This window comes from Sinocyclocheilus rhinocerous, unplaced genomic scaffold, assembly GCF_001515625.1.
Source record: "Sinocyclocheilus rhinocerous isolate Xijiao unplaced genomic scaffold, SAMN03320098_v1.1 scaffold3288, whole genome shotgun sequence".
NCBI classification, from domain to species: domain Eukaryota; kingdom Metazoa; phylum Chordata; class Actinopteri; order Cypriniformes; family Cyprinidae; genus Sinocyclocheilus; species Sinocyclocheilus rhinocerous.
In genome coordinates, this window is record NW_015655612.1 from 686,191 (window position 1) to 702,182 (window position 15,992).

The 15,992-nt window shown below is 37.4% G+C and overlaps 1 protein-coding gene across 3 annotated transcripts in view; it reads left to right on the plus strand.

Annotated features, from left to right (window-relative positions):
* LOC107718829 (ras and Rab interactor 2-like) overlaps positions 1-15,992 on the plus strand; it is a 36,243-nt gene that overhangs the window by 14,115 nt on the left and 6,136 nt on the right. For 2 of the 3 annotated variants that reach the window (XM_016526062.1, XM_016526063.1), the window contains 7 exons: positions 398-496; positions 5,091-5,179; positions 6,761-6,959; positions 7,039-7,147; positions 8,349-8,421; positions 9,306-9,397; positions 12,785-14,032. In XM_016526062.1, coding sequence (XP_016381548.1) covers positions 437-496; positions 5,091-5,179; positions 6,761-6,959; positions 7,039-7,147; positions 8,349-8,421; positions 9,306-9,397; positions 12,785-14,032 — 1,870 coding nt within the window. In that variant the 5' untranslated portion in view covers positions 398-436. Of the gene's footprint in view, positions 1-397; positions 497-1,875; positions 1,937-5,090; positions 5,180-6,760; positions 6,960-7,038; positions 7,148-8,348; positions 8,422-9,305; positions 9,398-12,784; positions 14,033-15,992 lie in introns of those variants that run through there. The other variant, XM_016526064.1, reaches the window with a different exon arrangement.

The window sequence follows — 15,992 nt, forward strand, 5'->3', positions numbered from 1 at the left end:
TATATATATATATAATTGAATACCTTGGCTAACACATTTTACACAGTATACAGTAATTATTAATTAACATGTTAAATTGCTGTAACAGATAATATTGGCTGCACATTTTCTTATGAGCAATCTAGGACAAGATGTGTTTGAGCATGTGACTGTGTGTATGTACAGTATAAGACAGTATTGTGTGTATAAAGGGAGTAGTTCAAGTTAATTCATCTGGCAGGAAATGAGTTGAATGAGAAGAGGGCTTTTAATGAACTTTAGAATGTGCCTAAGGTGCATGTATTGCAGGCTCCTGCTTTAAGTCTTGTATGCTTATTTCTCTGGCCTATCCGTGTGGAATGGGTTGAGGTTTCCTCTGCTTGGGCTTCAGATAAAGTTATGTGTCTGTTATCCACAGAGACCCAGCCTGACACAGAAGAGCTGCATACACCCAACCATGTCTACAGAGATGATGATGCAGTCCTGTCTCATGGACCGGAGCAGCAGCTTTTTTAAGGTGAGACACATCGGCGCTGGCTTCTGAGTAGTGCTGTCAAATGATTAATCGCATCCAAAATAACAGTTTTTGTTTCGATAATATGTGTCCCTGAACCACAAAACCAGTCTTAAGTCGCTTGGGTATATTTTTAGCAATAGCCAAAAAAAACATTGTATGGGTCAAAATGATAAATTTTTCTTTTATTCAGCTTTCAGATAATGTATAAATCTCAATTTCAAAAAATTTACCCTTATGACTGGTTTTGTGGTCCAGGTTCACATATATGTGTGTGTACTGGTTATATTTATTATGTATATATAAATACACACACTTGCATGTATATATTTAAGAAAAATATGTGACATTTATATATTAAATTTATATGTGATATAATTTATATAAATATAAATATATACATGTAAATACATGTAAATATTTTCAAAATATACGCTGTATGTGTGCGTCTTTATATATACATAATAAATATACACAGTACACACACATATATTATGTAAACAAAAACTTTTATTTTGGATGCGGTTAATCGCGATTAATCGTTTGACAGCACTACTTCTGAGCTTTGCCTTGTTTTCTGTGTTTCTGTCTGCATATTCTGGATGTAGATTTGCATGTACTCTGCTATCGTCACATGAGCTTCTCTAACAGAGCCTTCTATATTAAAAAGACACACAGGTTTGGAATGACATGGCTAAATGATGACATTTACATTTTTGGATAAACTGTCCTTTTAAGGTTGGTCCAAATTTGTTAATGCTTAATACAGTTGTAAACGTTTTGTGATCCAATCTCTCAAACCACATTCAGAGGTAGTCAGAAACGCACGTGACCACATGGCCTACAAATTGACATCATGATTGAACGGCACTATAGTTTACATTTTACACAGTAATGTGTCAACCAGCAATAAATGATGCACTGAAACACACCATCACTCAAGGAGCTTGCTTTCAGTATGCGTCCTACTTTAGAGCCAGACAGAGCGCAGGTTAGTCAGGGCCTCTGGAGACCCCGTGGAATGCCGCTCTGTCTGTTCACTGTGCTAAAGCTGCAGAGTTTAAAAGGTTCTCAGAGGATGATAGATGCAGTTGTTATCTCTGCAAGTTATTCTTCGAACAAACATAAAGAGTTTTTGTGTGAATGTTTATGTAATTATTTCAGGGTGACCTTACTATTCCCTCCAGCATGTGTTGTGATTATTTCATGCAGGGGGAAGTTGTAGTTGCAAGTGCAGGTTTTGTTACATGTAAACAATCAGATGCAGCCAAAGCCAAATAAATCAGGCTTTCGCTCTGACACTAATCGGCCGTGATGAATGCATGGTAAGATTATGAGTGTCAGTGAACAAAAATTTATATTCCTCCTTGTTTCCTTAACAGAAAACACTCCCGTAACATCTCTCCTCTGTCATCAGTTTAGATGATCCTACAGTGGAATGTGGTGAGCGGATTGAATTTTACCTTTGTCATCTGTTAAAGGAACAGTTCATCAAAAAAATGTACTCGCCCTCATGTTGTCCCAAACATGTATGACTTTCTTGTTTCCGTGGAGGACGGATGGTGAATTTGCAAAGAATTTCCTGGCTGCTCTTTTCTAAATAATGAAATATGGAATAGAATACTGGCAAGATGGTTGGCAAGAAGACTTATAGAAAATATGTTATGATATAAGGAATGCACAATATCAAATTCTTGTTGATACCAATTCCTATTATGGCTAATAATTGATAAATGACTGACATGAATAAAAAAATAAAACACTATAATCAATTGTTTTAAATGATACAAGTGAATGTAGGCATTACAGCATTATAATGTACAGTATGAAAAATAGATATTCATTCTGATATTTGCTAAAGATAATGTTTAACTGTGCCATTTAATTATTAGTGATTTTAAAGATCAACTTTAGTGAGTGTCAGATGATGATAGGAGTAAACAGAATGTAAAAAAAAAAAAGTTCTTGGATTATATATCCAATATAAATACGATGCAACAAATTTAAAATAAAAAAATCGGTAATATTACCTGATAAACAGCTTGCAAACTTTTCATTTAAATTTAGACCATTTTTATTTAAATATTAATAGAATATAAATTAAAATACTAAAAAAAAAATAAAATTAAGTTGTGCAACATTAAATCAAAATCATATTAATCATACATTTTTGAGTTTGTTAGAAATACCAGAGGTACATATAAGCTTAGATAGCAGGCCCTTCAAATATTATCTCGACAAAGATAATTTACACTGGGGAGCTACACTGTAAAAAAAATTCCGTAAAATTTACGGTAAAAAAACGGCAGCTGTGGTTGCAACCTAATATACAAAACTGATAAGAAAAAACTAAGAAGAAACATAGTTATTTCAACAAAAAAAAAATCAAATTTGAAATGTAACGCAGGGAATTCTGGGAATGTCAATTTACGGTTATTCACTGTAAATTATACTGTCTTTTTCACTTCCAAAAACGGTATACTACCGTAAAATTACATGTAATGTCCAATACAGTTTTTCACCGTATATAGTAAGGGAATTTACCGTTAACCATTTAACAGGTTTTTACTGTAGCATTTTTACAGTCTTTTACCGTTAAATTCACTGTCATTTTTACAGTCTAGTTGAGAACCGTATTATACAGGTATCATTTATTTTAATTATATAGAAAAGAGTGACTAAGATGTTCCTTAAAATTTAAACTAAACTCTTTTTTCCACTGAATAAATAGAAGGATTTGGGATAGTGTGAGGGTGTGTAATTTGACAGAATGTTGATTTTTGAGTGAACAGTCCCATTAATTGAATAACTGTGCTGCTGTCACTTTGAGTGTTTATATTTCAAACACTCCTCTCAGTGTTAGGGCTGTGTTTGGCTGAAACAAGCATGCTAGTAAAATGTCAGCACATAGTTTCCTAGAGTCTTGGCTGCTTTGTATGATGTGAATGACTTACCTTACCTCACGGCTGGTTAAAGAGAGGCACAGATGACTGCAGCATTTGGAAGAGTTCTTGATCTCGCCAGTCTCCAGAACACCAGCCAGTACCTCACAGGCATCAGAATTTCCTAACTAATGTCCAGCCGGCAAAAAAGCACCTTTAATTCTGCTTCATCACCTCTTTTAATGGCTCAACAGTAAAGCTGCAATCATTCTCTGCTTCTGGATGAATTCATCAACGCAAGATGAATGATATTTATATCAGATCTCTTTCTGTCTCAGCAGGATTGTGTCTATTAAGTGTAAATGATAGGTGGTTCTATTGTCATCATTCTGGCCGACATTAGCTCAGAGTAATTTGTTGTGTTCTTATAAATCTGTTGAAAATGTATCTTCTGTTTTTCTCTGTCAGCGTCCAATATAATTATACAATCTCTTTTATATATTTTATATAAATGTATAAAATTAAGAACTGATTTTTTGAAATATAAATTTTATCCTACTTTTAATGCAAAAGTGAGTGTTCGTATTTACACTTGTAAATACTCTGCTATTTAGGCCACAGTGACAACAAGTTCAAGGATAAGTTCAAGGATAAGTTCAAGGATAAGTGTTTTTATTTAGATGATAAGCTTAAAATTGTTTTGAGGTATTTCTTGCCCGACTCACACATGGAGCACAATGAGCCATATCAAGCCATTGCAGTGAGCCAGTTTATTTTATGTTAGTTTGATAATTCTTGACCTTTCACACGTGTGAAGCTCATTGAGCAATAATCTACAGCATTTTGATCCGACTGAAGCCCTTTCGGGTCTTTACAGAGTGCTTTTCTTGGCTGTAAGCTGCATTTTGAAAAGAGCCAAGAGTTGGTGTGTAATTGTGGTTTGCTGACTAAGTCTGAGATGAAGTTAGAGAAATACCTCATGACTACAAGCGGAAAATGCTGGCTCAGATAAAAAAGAAATGCAACAGAAAGTGTGGACGGGTCTTCACTTGTCTGGTTTATGGTCAAGGTTTCACTGAAATCTTGACAGATTCATGCATAATAGTGGTAGTCCTTAACTGGAATTTCTGCAGGATAAAAAGTTCAAGCAGTGGATACAAAAAAATTAATTAATTAAAAAAGGGAGAGAGAAAAAAAATAACAACCTGCCCCCTGCTGGCCATCCGGAGAAACACAGATCTGTGAAAAATATACAATGACAAAACCGTTTTCCCAAGTGCACTTATCCTTACTGACCTAAAATCACCACGATTCATGTCTGATTTAAGCAGTTAGCAATGAAGCATCAGCAATTGTTAGTATCCTGCCTTAAACTGAATTTTTTTTTTCTTTCGATATTGTGTATTTTAATTTACAGTGACCACGGTTCAGTGTTTCATCTAGGAATAATCAAAAGAAATGTACAGACTGTGCTTTGATGTCTTTGTCTGAATTGTTCTCACTGTTAGCTGTTGAAAGGAAACGGACGCAGTTGCTGGCTTACTGGGAATCATTTCATGATGACTAATTCCAGACACAGCCACTTCCCATTCGTACAAAACTTCAATGACACACCAGCACACATTCAGAGAATGTCTTGAGATTTCCTGCTCTTTACGCTTGTATTGTGTTCTCTCTCTCTCTCTCTCTCTCTCTCTCTCTCTGTGTGACTACAGCTGATTGACACGTTCTCCACAGAGATCTCAGAGCTAAAGCAGGAGATGGTTCAGCCAGCCAGAGAGCCGGAGACAGAGATCTTACAGGGGTGAGTCCTTCCTTCGTCACTGTCATCCTCCTCCTCACTAGCATTAATAGGTTATATTACATTTACATTTACATTTAGTCATTTAGCTCACGCTTTTATCCAAAACGACTTACAAATGAGGACAATATTACAATATTGCATGGTGTTGTTGTATATGTTCTCAATTGCACAGTGGGATTAGAAGGTGTGAGACAACATTGAAAATGTAATTTAAACCTGAAAAGAAAGAGTTTTAATAAAAAAAGATTAAAAATGCAAACTAAGCAATATTTTGAAAGTGTCATAGAGTTATAGCTGTATCTGGCATTAAAATGCGACAGGAGAAGTATTTTTATAATGAAAAAAAAAATCTGTACAGGTTTATGTAGTCAGTATTCAGTATCACAAGCATCAGCTTTAAGATTCATTCTGTGTTTGTTATTGTACTTCCCATGTTCTCCAGCAGGTGGAGCATGTCTTATTTTTGAGCAGTAGGACATTCAATACTTTTGCAATACCGCATTTCCATGAAATTTAAAGAACGTGCAAGGAACAATAAATTCAGGTGTTTCACAATCAGCTTTCAGAAGTTTGAAAACAGCTTAACCAAAACAAGCTTCAGTCTCTAAATATTTTTTCCTCACTTGATGTCCCTGCATTCATAATGAGACAATTAACAAACATTTCTAGCATTCATAAACATAACTTCTTGCGATGTATAATAAAATAGTTCTGTAATTTAGGTCTAGTAGTTTTGTTTTTAACAGTACCTCCAGATCAGTGTGGGTTTGGAAAGTAGGAGGAGGTCTTACTTCCTCTCAATCTGTAAAGAGCCCCAAGTGGGCTGTGACTTGGCTAATTAAAAATATAGACCACAATAAACAAAATAATTATAATAAATGAACAACAAACCTATATTTGATTTAATTATTGGATAAATTAACTCATATCAGTGAATTAGCAGGTTCACATTAACAGGGTCATAAGTTCACATTAGTTTGTGTTGTTTCACTTCAGAAGTGTAACTGACAGTTACAAAATTGCAAATCTATGCATTGTATGCAGATTTATTTACTAGTGAACACTCTTTTTAAAGAAGTTAATACTTTTAATCAGCAATGATGCATTAAATTAAACAAAAACGACAGTAAAGTCATTTAAAAATGTTACAAAATATTTATTTCAACTGAACTTAAACTACCTATTCATCAAATAATCCTGAAAAAGGTATCACATTTTCACAGAAATATGAATCAGTAAAACTGAAATGTTTCTTGAGTACTAAATCAGCATATTAGAATGATTTTTATAGGATCATGTGACACATAGGAATAGAAAAGAAAAAATTACATTTTAAAATATATTAACACAGAAAACAGTTCATTTCAATTGCAAAACTATTTCCCTATATAGCTGTTATCGGTAGTAGTTTGGGATTCTTACAGGTTGAGGGTGGTAGGTGGCCTGCAATTTTTCTTTTAATGTTAAAGTGATCTGCCACCTGAAAACATTTGACAACCACTGACTGCTTTAAACCAAGTGGGGTTTTGATCTTGTGTTGTTGTGAAATAAAGGTTTCTCTCTCTATGTATATATCTGTAGTCTGGAAGGAGAGGTCAGCGGTCTTTTCCTTCAGTCTTCTGCCTGCGTTGGTACACCTGGAGTGAGGGATTCTGGATATGACTCTCTACGCAGACACATGAGCATCCTGGACAGACTGATGCAGACACACTCTGTATGGTTGCTACTGTCTCTCAGCGATGAGGAAGCCAGACGCATTCTGCAGCCGCAGCCGGCAGGGGTAATGACAAAAGCCACCTTGCTTCACAACAATAGGTTATTCTGTCAGTGCATTTTATGTGTGTGTCTGTTCTGTCTAGAGTTTTGTGGTGAGGAGGTGTTATAAACTGCAGAAAAAGGTGATTTCCCTACGTATGGACAGTGACACACTGATTGTTCGGGACTTCCCAGTTAAAGAGAGCCAATATAGTAAGTGATATACTACGTTTATTTCCGTTAGAAGACCACTAATAGTGTGCGTATCTGTGTTATCTTTTTCACTTCCTCTTGCTTGGAGTTTTTGGTTGTTTTGTACCTGTCCATTTCCTGTCTAATTATTTGGAACAGCCATGCATCTCATCAGAGTAAAGGCTGACCTAGTAATAAACTATGTCTTTGTTTGTTTGATGTTTTAGCTTAATTTATGCTTTTTGTTATTCTGTCAAAGACACATTTCATGTTACAGGGCCATAAGAGCCCTGTGGTACTGAATATCAGTATGATATATGTATTGTCATATACAGTACACATCATACACTACCGTTCAAAAGTTCTGGGTCAGTAGTTTTTTTATATATATATATATATATATATATATATATATAAAATAAGTTAATTAATATTCAGCGAGGATGCATTAAATTGATCAGAAGTGAAATTTTTTATTTATAAAGTTACAAAAGAGTTCTATTTCAAATAAATTCTGTTTTCATGTGAACTTTCTATTCATCAAAGAATCCTGAAAAAAAAGTATCATGGTTTCCACAAACATATTGAGCAGCACAAATTGCAATATTATATTTCACAATATTACTCTTTTTGCTTGTATTTTGATCAAATTACAAGAAGAGGAAGAGGAACTTGCTACAACAAATGTTTGAATGGTAGTATACATGTTTAATGTCTGAAAGAGGAAATATAGAAAAAATTATTTGGTTGGAAACAGAACTTTTATGAAATGTATGAATCGTTCATAAATCTATTCTTTTGTAATATGTTTGCATTTACTGATTTTTTATTTTTTTTTATTTTACACAACAGTTTACACAAAAATCTGTTCTTCTTATGTTTCATGAATGAGGCCCTGTGAAACTAGAAGTACTTGTATGGATCAAGCTCCAGTTGTGCTATGCTGTTTTTCTACTCGAATGAAATCAGTTCATCTCCATCAACACAGTTTATGCACTCTGCTTCAGTCCCATCTCTCTGTTTTTCTCTCTGTCTTTGTCACTTTCTGCCAATGCAGTAATGCAGTTAAGTGGGTCAGATCCTGTGCGAAGGATGTTTAAATGTTCAAATTTGGCTCTGTTTACTTTTCCCTTAGAGAGAGACTGTTAGGTCATTTCAGTTTTTCCAATAGCAATTCCTGTGGTGTGTAACTTACTGTGGTGTGTGTGTGTCTTTATTACAGCTTTTTCTCTGGAGGGCTCAGGGATCAGCTTTGCAGACCTCTTTCGACTGGTGGCGTTCTGCTGTATCAGCAGGTAAGATGATCCCACTCAGAAAAAACAAAAACGTCTACAAAAACAGCTTGTTTAGTTGTATTTTATATTTATAAATGGGTGGACAGTGAGTGATCTTTATGCTTTGTTGGTGTAGATATTAATCATTTATGAGAATTCTTGCTTTATCCTAATTAAGAAAGTCTAAACTGGTGAAGACTCATCTAGTAATGATTACACAAGCATAGATCCCAGACTCAGCGCAAAACAACAATATTAACTCAACCAATGGAGTGAATTTGAGGTGGGACTGTCTGTTTGACCAGCCAATGGAAGAGGTGGGGTGCATGGAAATTACACCCATCACCTTTCAGAAAATCTCCTGAAGTTCTCAGAATAAATCAAAATGTTTGTGGTAAAGTAAAACCAGATGATGCTGTTTCAGCTGCATTCCAGTGCTGAAGACCAACACGGATAATAACAGGAAGGAAGGGTCTGACTAGAGTGGTCTCTTTTTGCTTGAAAAAAAAAAAACAGAATGTAGACAAAGTTATTCTGTCTTAACCTGTTTACATAGTTAGAGTTCACCCATATAGACTAAGTTCTGTAACGAAGAGGTTTGTGAGACGTAACAAATCCATGCAAGGTCTGTGTCAATGCCACGCAGAAAAGTCAGTGGATAAACACAGCCCTCTCTGCCAAACTCAACCACATGCTCTGATTAACAGCTATTTCTCTCTCTCTTTCTCTCTCTCTCTCTGAGTCTGACTCATTCTTTCTTTTCTGCTCTCCACGAGTGCACACAACAACTCTCAGCTCGGATATTCTTGCTGTTTAGTTTTTAGTATTTGTCGTCACTCTAACAGTCTTTTGAAGCAATTTTGTAATGTTTTTAGCGCTTCTCAACATTCATCTGTCCACTTTAGGGACGTTCTGCCCTTCACACTGAAGCTGCCCGAGGCCATCGCAGCTGCAAAGACCCCTAAAGATCTGGAGGAGGTGGCTCACTTAGGAAGAGGTGATTTTTCTTCCCCATGCATGAATGTTTGCTTTCCAGAGTTTTACTGAGCTTAACTTGTGAGTTTCAGCATTACTCACCCAGACAGCATAACTACTCCTCTAATGACCCTCAACTTTTTATCTGTTTATTGTATGTCTGTGTGAGTGTGTGTGTGTACTGTAAACCTAATGCAGATGTTGTTTGCATTTCATCTTAAATTCTGGTCAGAGTTTTATTGGCAGTCAGTGTATCAGTTTATTCGTTGTTGAGCATTCAGCAGTTTGACATGGTTGAAGCATTTATTTTTACAATTAGATCCCAAATCTTAAACATTAAGACAAAATGCACAGCAGATTTTAAAATTCTTGCCCATAATAATAAATTGCTAATTATTTTCATGTTGGCCAATAACCAATTAATGGTTTCTTTAATGTATGTTCTTTTTGACATTTGCTCCAGATTCAATTGAACAGTTATTAGATTATTAGTGTTTTGTTCAAGATTAAATTTAAGTGAGTGTTAACATCAAAGGAAATCTAAATGTAATTTGAGGAAATATGAACAATTAAATATCCAATATGGGCCGATATCCATTATGATATCCGTATTTTGTGCATCCCTAATAAACAGTATTGGATTGACCGACTAAGAGAAGGTAACAAATTCAACATAACTTTACACATAGTAAGTCTTTCCATCTTTTTTATTGTTTTTAAGTCTTAAAGCCTGAGACCTACAGGCTGTATGTAGACGTGCTGATGAACATGTTGGATTTGTAGTGCGACAACATCCGGCATGTTGTGAAGAACATAAGTCAGATATGTCCTGGAGCATTGACTATACAGGTGTTACTGTGCCAGCAAACACACGACAGCATTTAACAGACACGTGGCATTTAACAAACAGCTCATGTGGCCGACATATGAAGATGATGAGATGTTGACTAGGTGAAATTGACCACAGATGTGTTTGACGCTAGTAAATGTCTCTGTCAAACAGAGATCTGCCTGTGTGCTTTGTGTCTGATTCAGACTACATGTTGTAATTTTGCACCTTACTTGACGTATGTGAGGTACAACATTCATATACTGAGACGTATGAAATCTTAAACACAAAACTGTTGTGGTTATTTTTCTCAGCAGAGATAATGAGGTTCATTACAAAAGAAAATTATCCCTGTAGCTTTATTTAATTATATGGTGGATGGAATGGTTTGACTTGAGGTAAAAAGTTCCACATTTTATTTTAGAAAGACTTTTTTTCATATATCATAATCTAAAACAAGTAAATGACTTGTTTAGGGACACGTTTTAATCTAAGAGTTGTTGTTTTTTTTAAAGAGAAATAAGATGAAGCTTTGAAACAGGATGATCTTTTATTTTTGTGAAATGACATACTTGAAATTTCAGAGGGGAACATAGGAAGACCATGCAGGCTGAATGGGATAGGTGAGACAGATAGTCAGTCTTGGCAGGTAGCGTACCTTCTCTTTTAAAGAATGCCACCTGTAATAATACGGTTAGACAGTAATGAATGCTGAAATGGCTGAGTAAAGCTGAGAGCAGTGACGGGTGTGGTACCTCCATACTAGGATCATTTCCAAGAGAAACTCCACCAAGACAAAATTCCAGCTGTTCATTGACTGACTATAATGACTGGGACAATGGGGGTGAACTGAGGACAAGAGAAGAGTTGAGAATGACAGCAAACATGACCGAAGCTGTAAAACAAAATGTAGCATTTTAAGTTTGTTTACAGTGAGTGAAAGAAAAAACAGAAAGACTATAAAAGAATAGTACAATTGTAAACACAGGTGCAGGTTTCCAGTTGTGCCACTCCTGCACAGGTGTCACTTCGGCAGAACTGATCCGAGTGACGCAAATGCTTCCTGCTCTTATCTCAGATGGCATCAGTTAAGAGATGGCTGAGACTTATCCAGAAACAAAACAAAAACAAAAAGTTTTATAGTGATCAGATTTCCTGTCACAACTATATTTCTGTTTCAGCTTTCTTGACAATTTTGGTATTGCAGCACTTTATATGTCACTGTCACCTTAAATCACTTGAGGTAAATATTGTGCTTCAGATTAATGAGTCTGATAAATAAACAAATGTGAATATTTTCCTTGTCTTTACAAACGTAACATGTCTGTAGAAAAAATGGCATGTTCTTTTTCCTCATGACCATAGATGTCACTAAATCCCATCTCAACACATTTATTGAATGGTTATGATTTTTATTTCAATATTTAATCAGACCATCAACATTTGTGTGATTTATTCCAGTCAATTATTATTATTATTCATGTGCCACTGGGACACTGGCCCAGTAATAACAATTTTTGACAATTTAATCTGCTGTTATGACACCAGTTTTGTTCTGAACTTAATTGGCAATTATTTCACGTTACCTTAAAAATATATTAAATTATGCATCAATCTGTACATGCTAAACGTTATTCCAAAAATGCTACAGTTTATTAGTAAAATGAGTTCACACATTATTCTTAAGGGGCACAGCTTCCCCTGTTGTTTATTGATTTTTATATCTTTTATATTTGATATCTATAGTTATAGTGTTGATTCCCAAAAACTGGAACATGATCAAAGTAAAAAGTATTCGTTTTCTGAAAATGCAAGATCACATAACAAAGAAACAAAGAAAAGTCACTCTCTTGTATTGCATCACATGAAAACATTTGAAGGGGTGGCGTTTAGTATGAACGAGTGTGCTGTAAGAGAGGAGGAACAGAGAGCTGCAGTGCCTGTCCTCTTCCCACCACCTCATCAGCATGCATGACTCACACCATTCACTGTGTGGGTATCAGCACTACTCTACCACTCACAACTCAGACAGCAGAGTCGCTGCATGAAGTGGAGACGTGTAAACTTTTGTGCTCAAACTATTTACAAGCAGTCGGAAGAGAAGACTTGAGGATTAGTAGCGTAAGTTTAATTCTCCTGTTCTTGTCTTATTTGTTTCAGGATTTTTTTGCTCACTTCAATGTTTTTTCCCTGAGTTTCTGTCATGGAATTTTGTGGTTTTGTGTTTGCGCACACTATATTATGTTAGTGTGTTCAGTATGCCAGTGCTTGAACTTGTAGGATAAGCCTTTCAGAAGCATTACCTAGAGTGTCTGCTGATATTCTTCAGCTTTTCTGTCAATCACTTGAAATTGTAGCTTGATATCTGGAATTCTTTGAAATGACTTCCTCTTTTATTTGTTTGTTCTGTAATACTCTTCTGTGATTGTGTGAAAAGTATGATTCAGCTGTTTTATAGTTAAGTTATAGTTATAGTTAGTTCTTAGTTGAGCAGAATTTCAGTATCTTGATTTTTTCTAATCAAAATGTAATGTTTTTTGTTTTTTTTAAATGGAGCCTCATTGTGTTGTCTTCATGCAGGTTTCTGGGACTCTGAACTGTGCAATAAGAGGAAGTCTTCTGTGTCTGGGGAGACTGTGTGTGAAATTTCACAACAGAGACTGAAACAGTGGTTATCCCCAAGCGTTCCGGCCATCCCATTCACACGGACCCCTTCTGAACTTGATTGCAGTCAATCCAACGGAGCGCTGTGCTTCATCAATCCCCTCTTCCTGCAGACACACCAAACTAACCCTTCACCTAAAAAGCAAGAATCATCCCCGGGTAACGCAGATCGCCAGATCAGGGAAGACAGCATCTTTTGCCGTGCAAAAAGCACGCAAAACAAATCACACGCAAGTGTGAGTAGATCCAAGAGCGAGAGATCCCCGCCACCTCGGCCCCCACCTCCCCACTTTGCCTCCGGCAGATCAGCAGTTCTTCGTAAACAGAAGACCATGCCTGAGACGGTCTGTTGGATCAAAACGCCTCAGGAAAAAAGCAGCCTGCTGGGGAGGTTGGGATCATCCTTCAGTTCCTTATCACCCTCATCCTCCCCACCCAAAAAGTTCAGTAAACCCATTCTGGTGCCCTCACCCCGCAGTAAGAATCTCGATGCAGACGGCCTCCGCTGCCACATGGCCCTGGATGACCAGACCATTGAGGAAGCCGTGTCTTGGAGCTTGGCCAAGCTGTCCTCACGCAACTCTACCGCCCTGGAGAACGGCAGCCCTGCAGATGAACGCTGCTCCACCGGACGAGAGCGTCTGAGCGATATCAGCATCTCCACCTCATCCTCAGACTCTCTCGACTTCACCCACGGATTCCCGCTGCCCATGGAGGCCAGTCCCTCCAGAACCGAGAGGCCCACTGGTGACAGCAGCCTGGAGGAGGAGGAAGAGGAAGAAGATGATGGCATCAACTTGGAGAGTGACCAGGAGGTGCCACCACCCTTCAAGTCAAAGAAGCAGAATGGCGCTGGTACGTTTGTGCTGCCGCGTGCACTGAGAGGACAATTGCGCAAGATGAGCAGCGTTCTCAATTCTTTGATGACGCCCGAGAAGAGAGCCATTCGGAAGATTGTCGAGCAATCCAGGGATAAAGGGACTTACTTTGGCTGCCTGGTGCAGGACTACGTGAGCTTCTTGCAGGAGAACCGCGGCTGCCACACATCAGGCTTGGACCTGCTGCAGACTCTCAGGCAGTTCATGACTCAGATGAAGTCCTACCTGCTGCAGAGCTCAGAGCTTGACCCGCCAATTGAGTCCCTTATCCCGGAGGATCAAATAGGTAAGGCTTCCTTCCTTTAGTAAAACTTTTCCGTGCTAGGAAATGGAAATTTAATTGTTGCGCTGGCGCCAATAATTATACAAAGGAAGTAGGGGTATGCAACATGTATTTTCTATGATAATAAGTGTTATAATAGGTGTTTTAATGATGTGCAAGCTTACATTATCAAGTATGTCATATGTTTAGGGCATCAGCTATATACGTACTAGACTGTAGCTGCAAACTGTCCATCTAAGTTGTTTTAACGAAAGGCAACTAATGAAATACCTAGCTGAATCAAGTTCCAGTGAGCAGTGAGCACTGATGTGATTTTTTCTTGCCGCATGAGCACATTACGTAATTCTTGCAGTGATACCTTTGGCCCTGTCCCAAATGCCACCATAAGCCCTTGCGGCTTTCTTCCGAGTCCACACTTTGTGTTGTAATCCTTCATATATTATAGAATAGTAGTCTGTTGTGGAGCCAGCAAAAGTGTGCGTTGAAGCTGCAAAGGGGGAGCTTTGTGTTCTCAAAATTACAAATGGGATATTTTGTGGTCTCATGGACTTAACAAGCATGCAGCGGCCATCGCATGAGCACAAGTACAAATCAAATGTGCCATTTGGGGCTGGGCCAATGAGTACTAAACACACTAAATTGACACTTCTCTGCAGTATTAAGGCAATTAATGATCTTGTCAATGTTAATTAACTTACTCCGAATATCTGCACTGACTATTGGTAAACAGACATTTTAACTGTTACTGAGCTCATATTCTATAAATTGTGTACAATGGGATTGCCAACATATTCATGAATTTGTGATGTTTTTGCATTAGTGAACTATTAAGAATGGTCAGCTGTGCATCAGAATATTGCTCATTTTTAAGGGGTTGTAGGATGGAAAAGTGACATTGAGAAAAGCCCAAGGCTGCTTTGTGGTTAAGAAACATTGGAAGTGAGTCTCTCAGGCTGAGGTTGCCTAGACAGACTGTTTCTAATCAAAACCTTCCTGTAAAATGAGGCACCGCTCTGTCTCCATTGACACTGACTTACAAGGACCCTGCGGCCCACTGCTCACAGCACAACAAATATGATTAAACTGTAAAATATGTGTGGAAACCAACAAATACACCATAAGAAATAAATGCTAAGGGTTAAACTTGTGAGTGTGTGTCGATGAGACAAAACTCTTGTGCCCATTTATCTCGGCCTGGAGGCATTTTACTCCGCGTGAGCGGCACACACAAGGCACATTGAGCTGAGATGTACACTGGCATATTCATGTGTGGGCAGAGATCCATTAGTATGGCTTTGTATAACTGGCCACACGTCTTTCACAGTCAGTAACAAGCAATTATATACTTTATACAATGACACACTAACTGTAAAAGCCCACTAGATAGACATGCTAAAGCAGTTTAGTTATCATGAAATTGGTTCAGGTTAACATGGATAGTATGTTGGATGATTTTCAGCTCAGCTGGATTTTGTTTTGGTTCTCCAGGAAATTTGCATCATCCATCGCCCTGAGCATCCTCCTCCTCCTCTTTGTCTCTCTCTCACGAGTTGTAAACAAAGTCCTGCTCTGCTATGTTTTAACTTTCCAGATGTTCCCAGAACGAACTTCAGCCAAATGAGCCAGTGTCTCCATTATAGCTCTTCTACGATCCACCGTAACCCCTCCTGCTTGTTGATTCAGGCATTGAGTATGTGGGTGTCAGGCAAGAATGTAGAGAAAAGGCTGTTGTTCAGAGCTTCTAACCTGATGCAGCTGCCTATGTGCACTGGCAGGTTTTGTTATGTTCGTGTTGTGTTTAAACAAGCCCAGCACAATAAGGGCTGTAGCTATGAGATTATGCCTCCATAGAGAGAAATCCTATTCTGCGACTTAAAAAAAACAAGCTTGAATGCACAGATAATGACCTTTGACATTAATGTCACCCTCTATTTTTAAATAGAGATAAGTCAGTGTTCCAGCT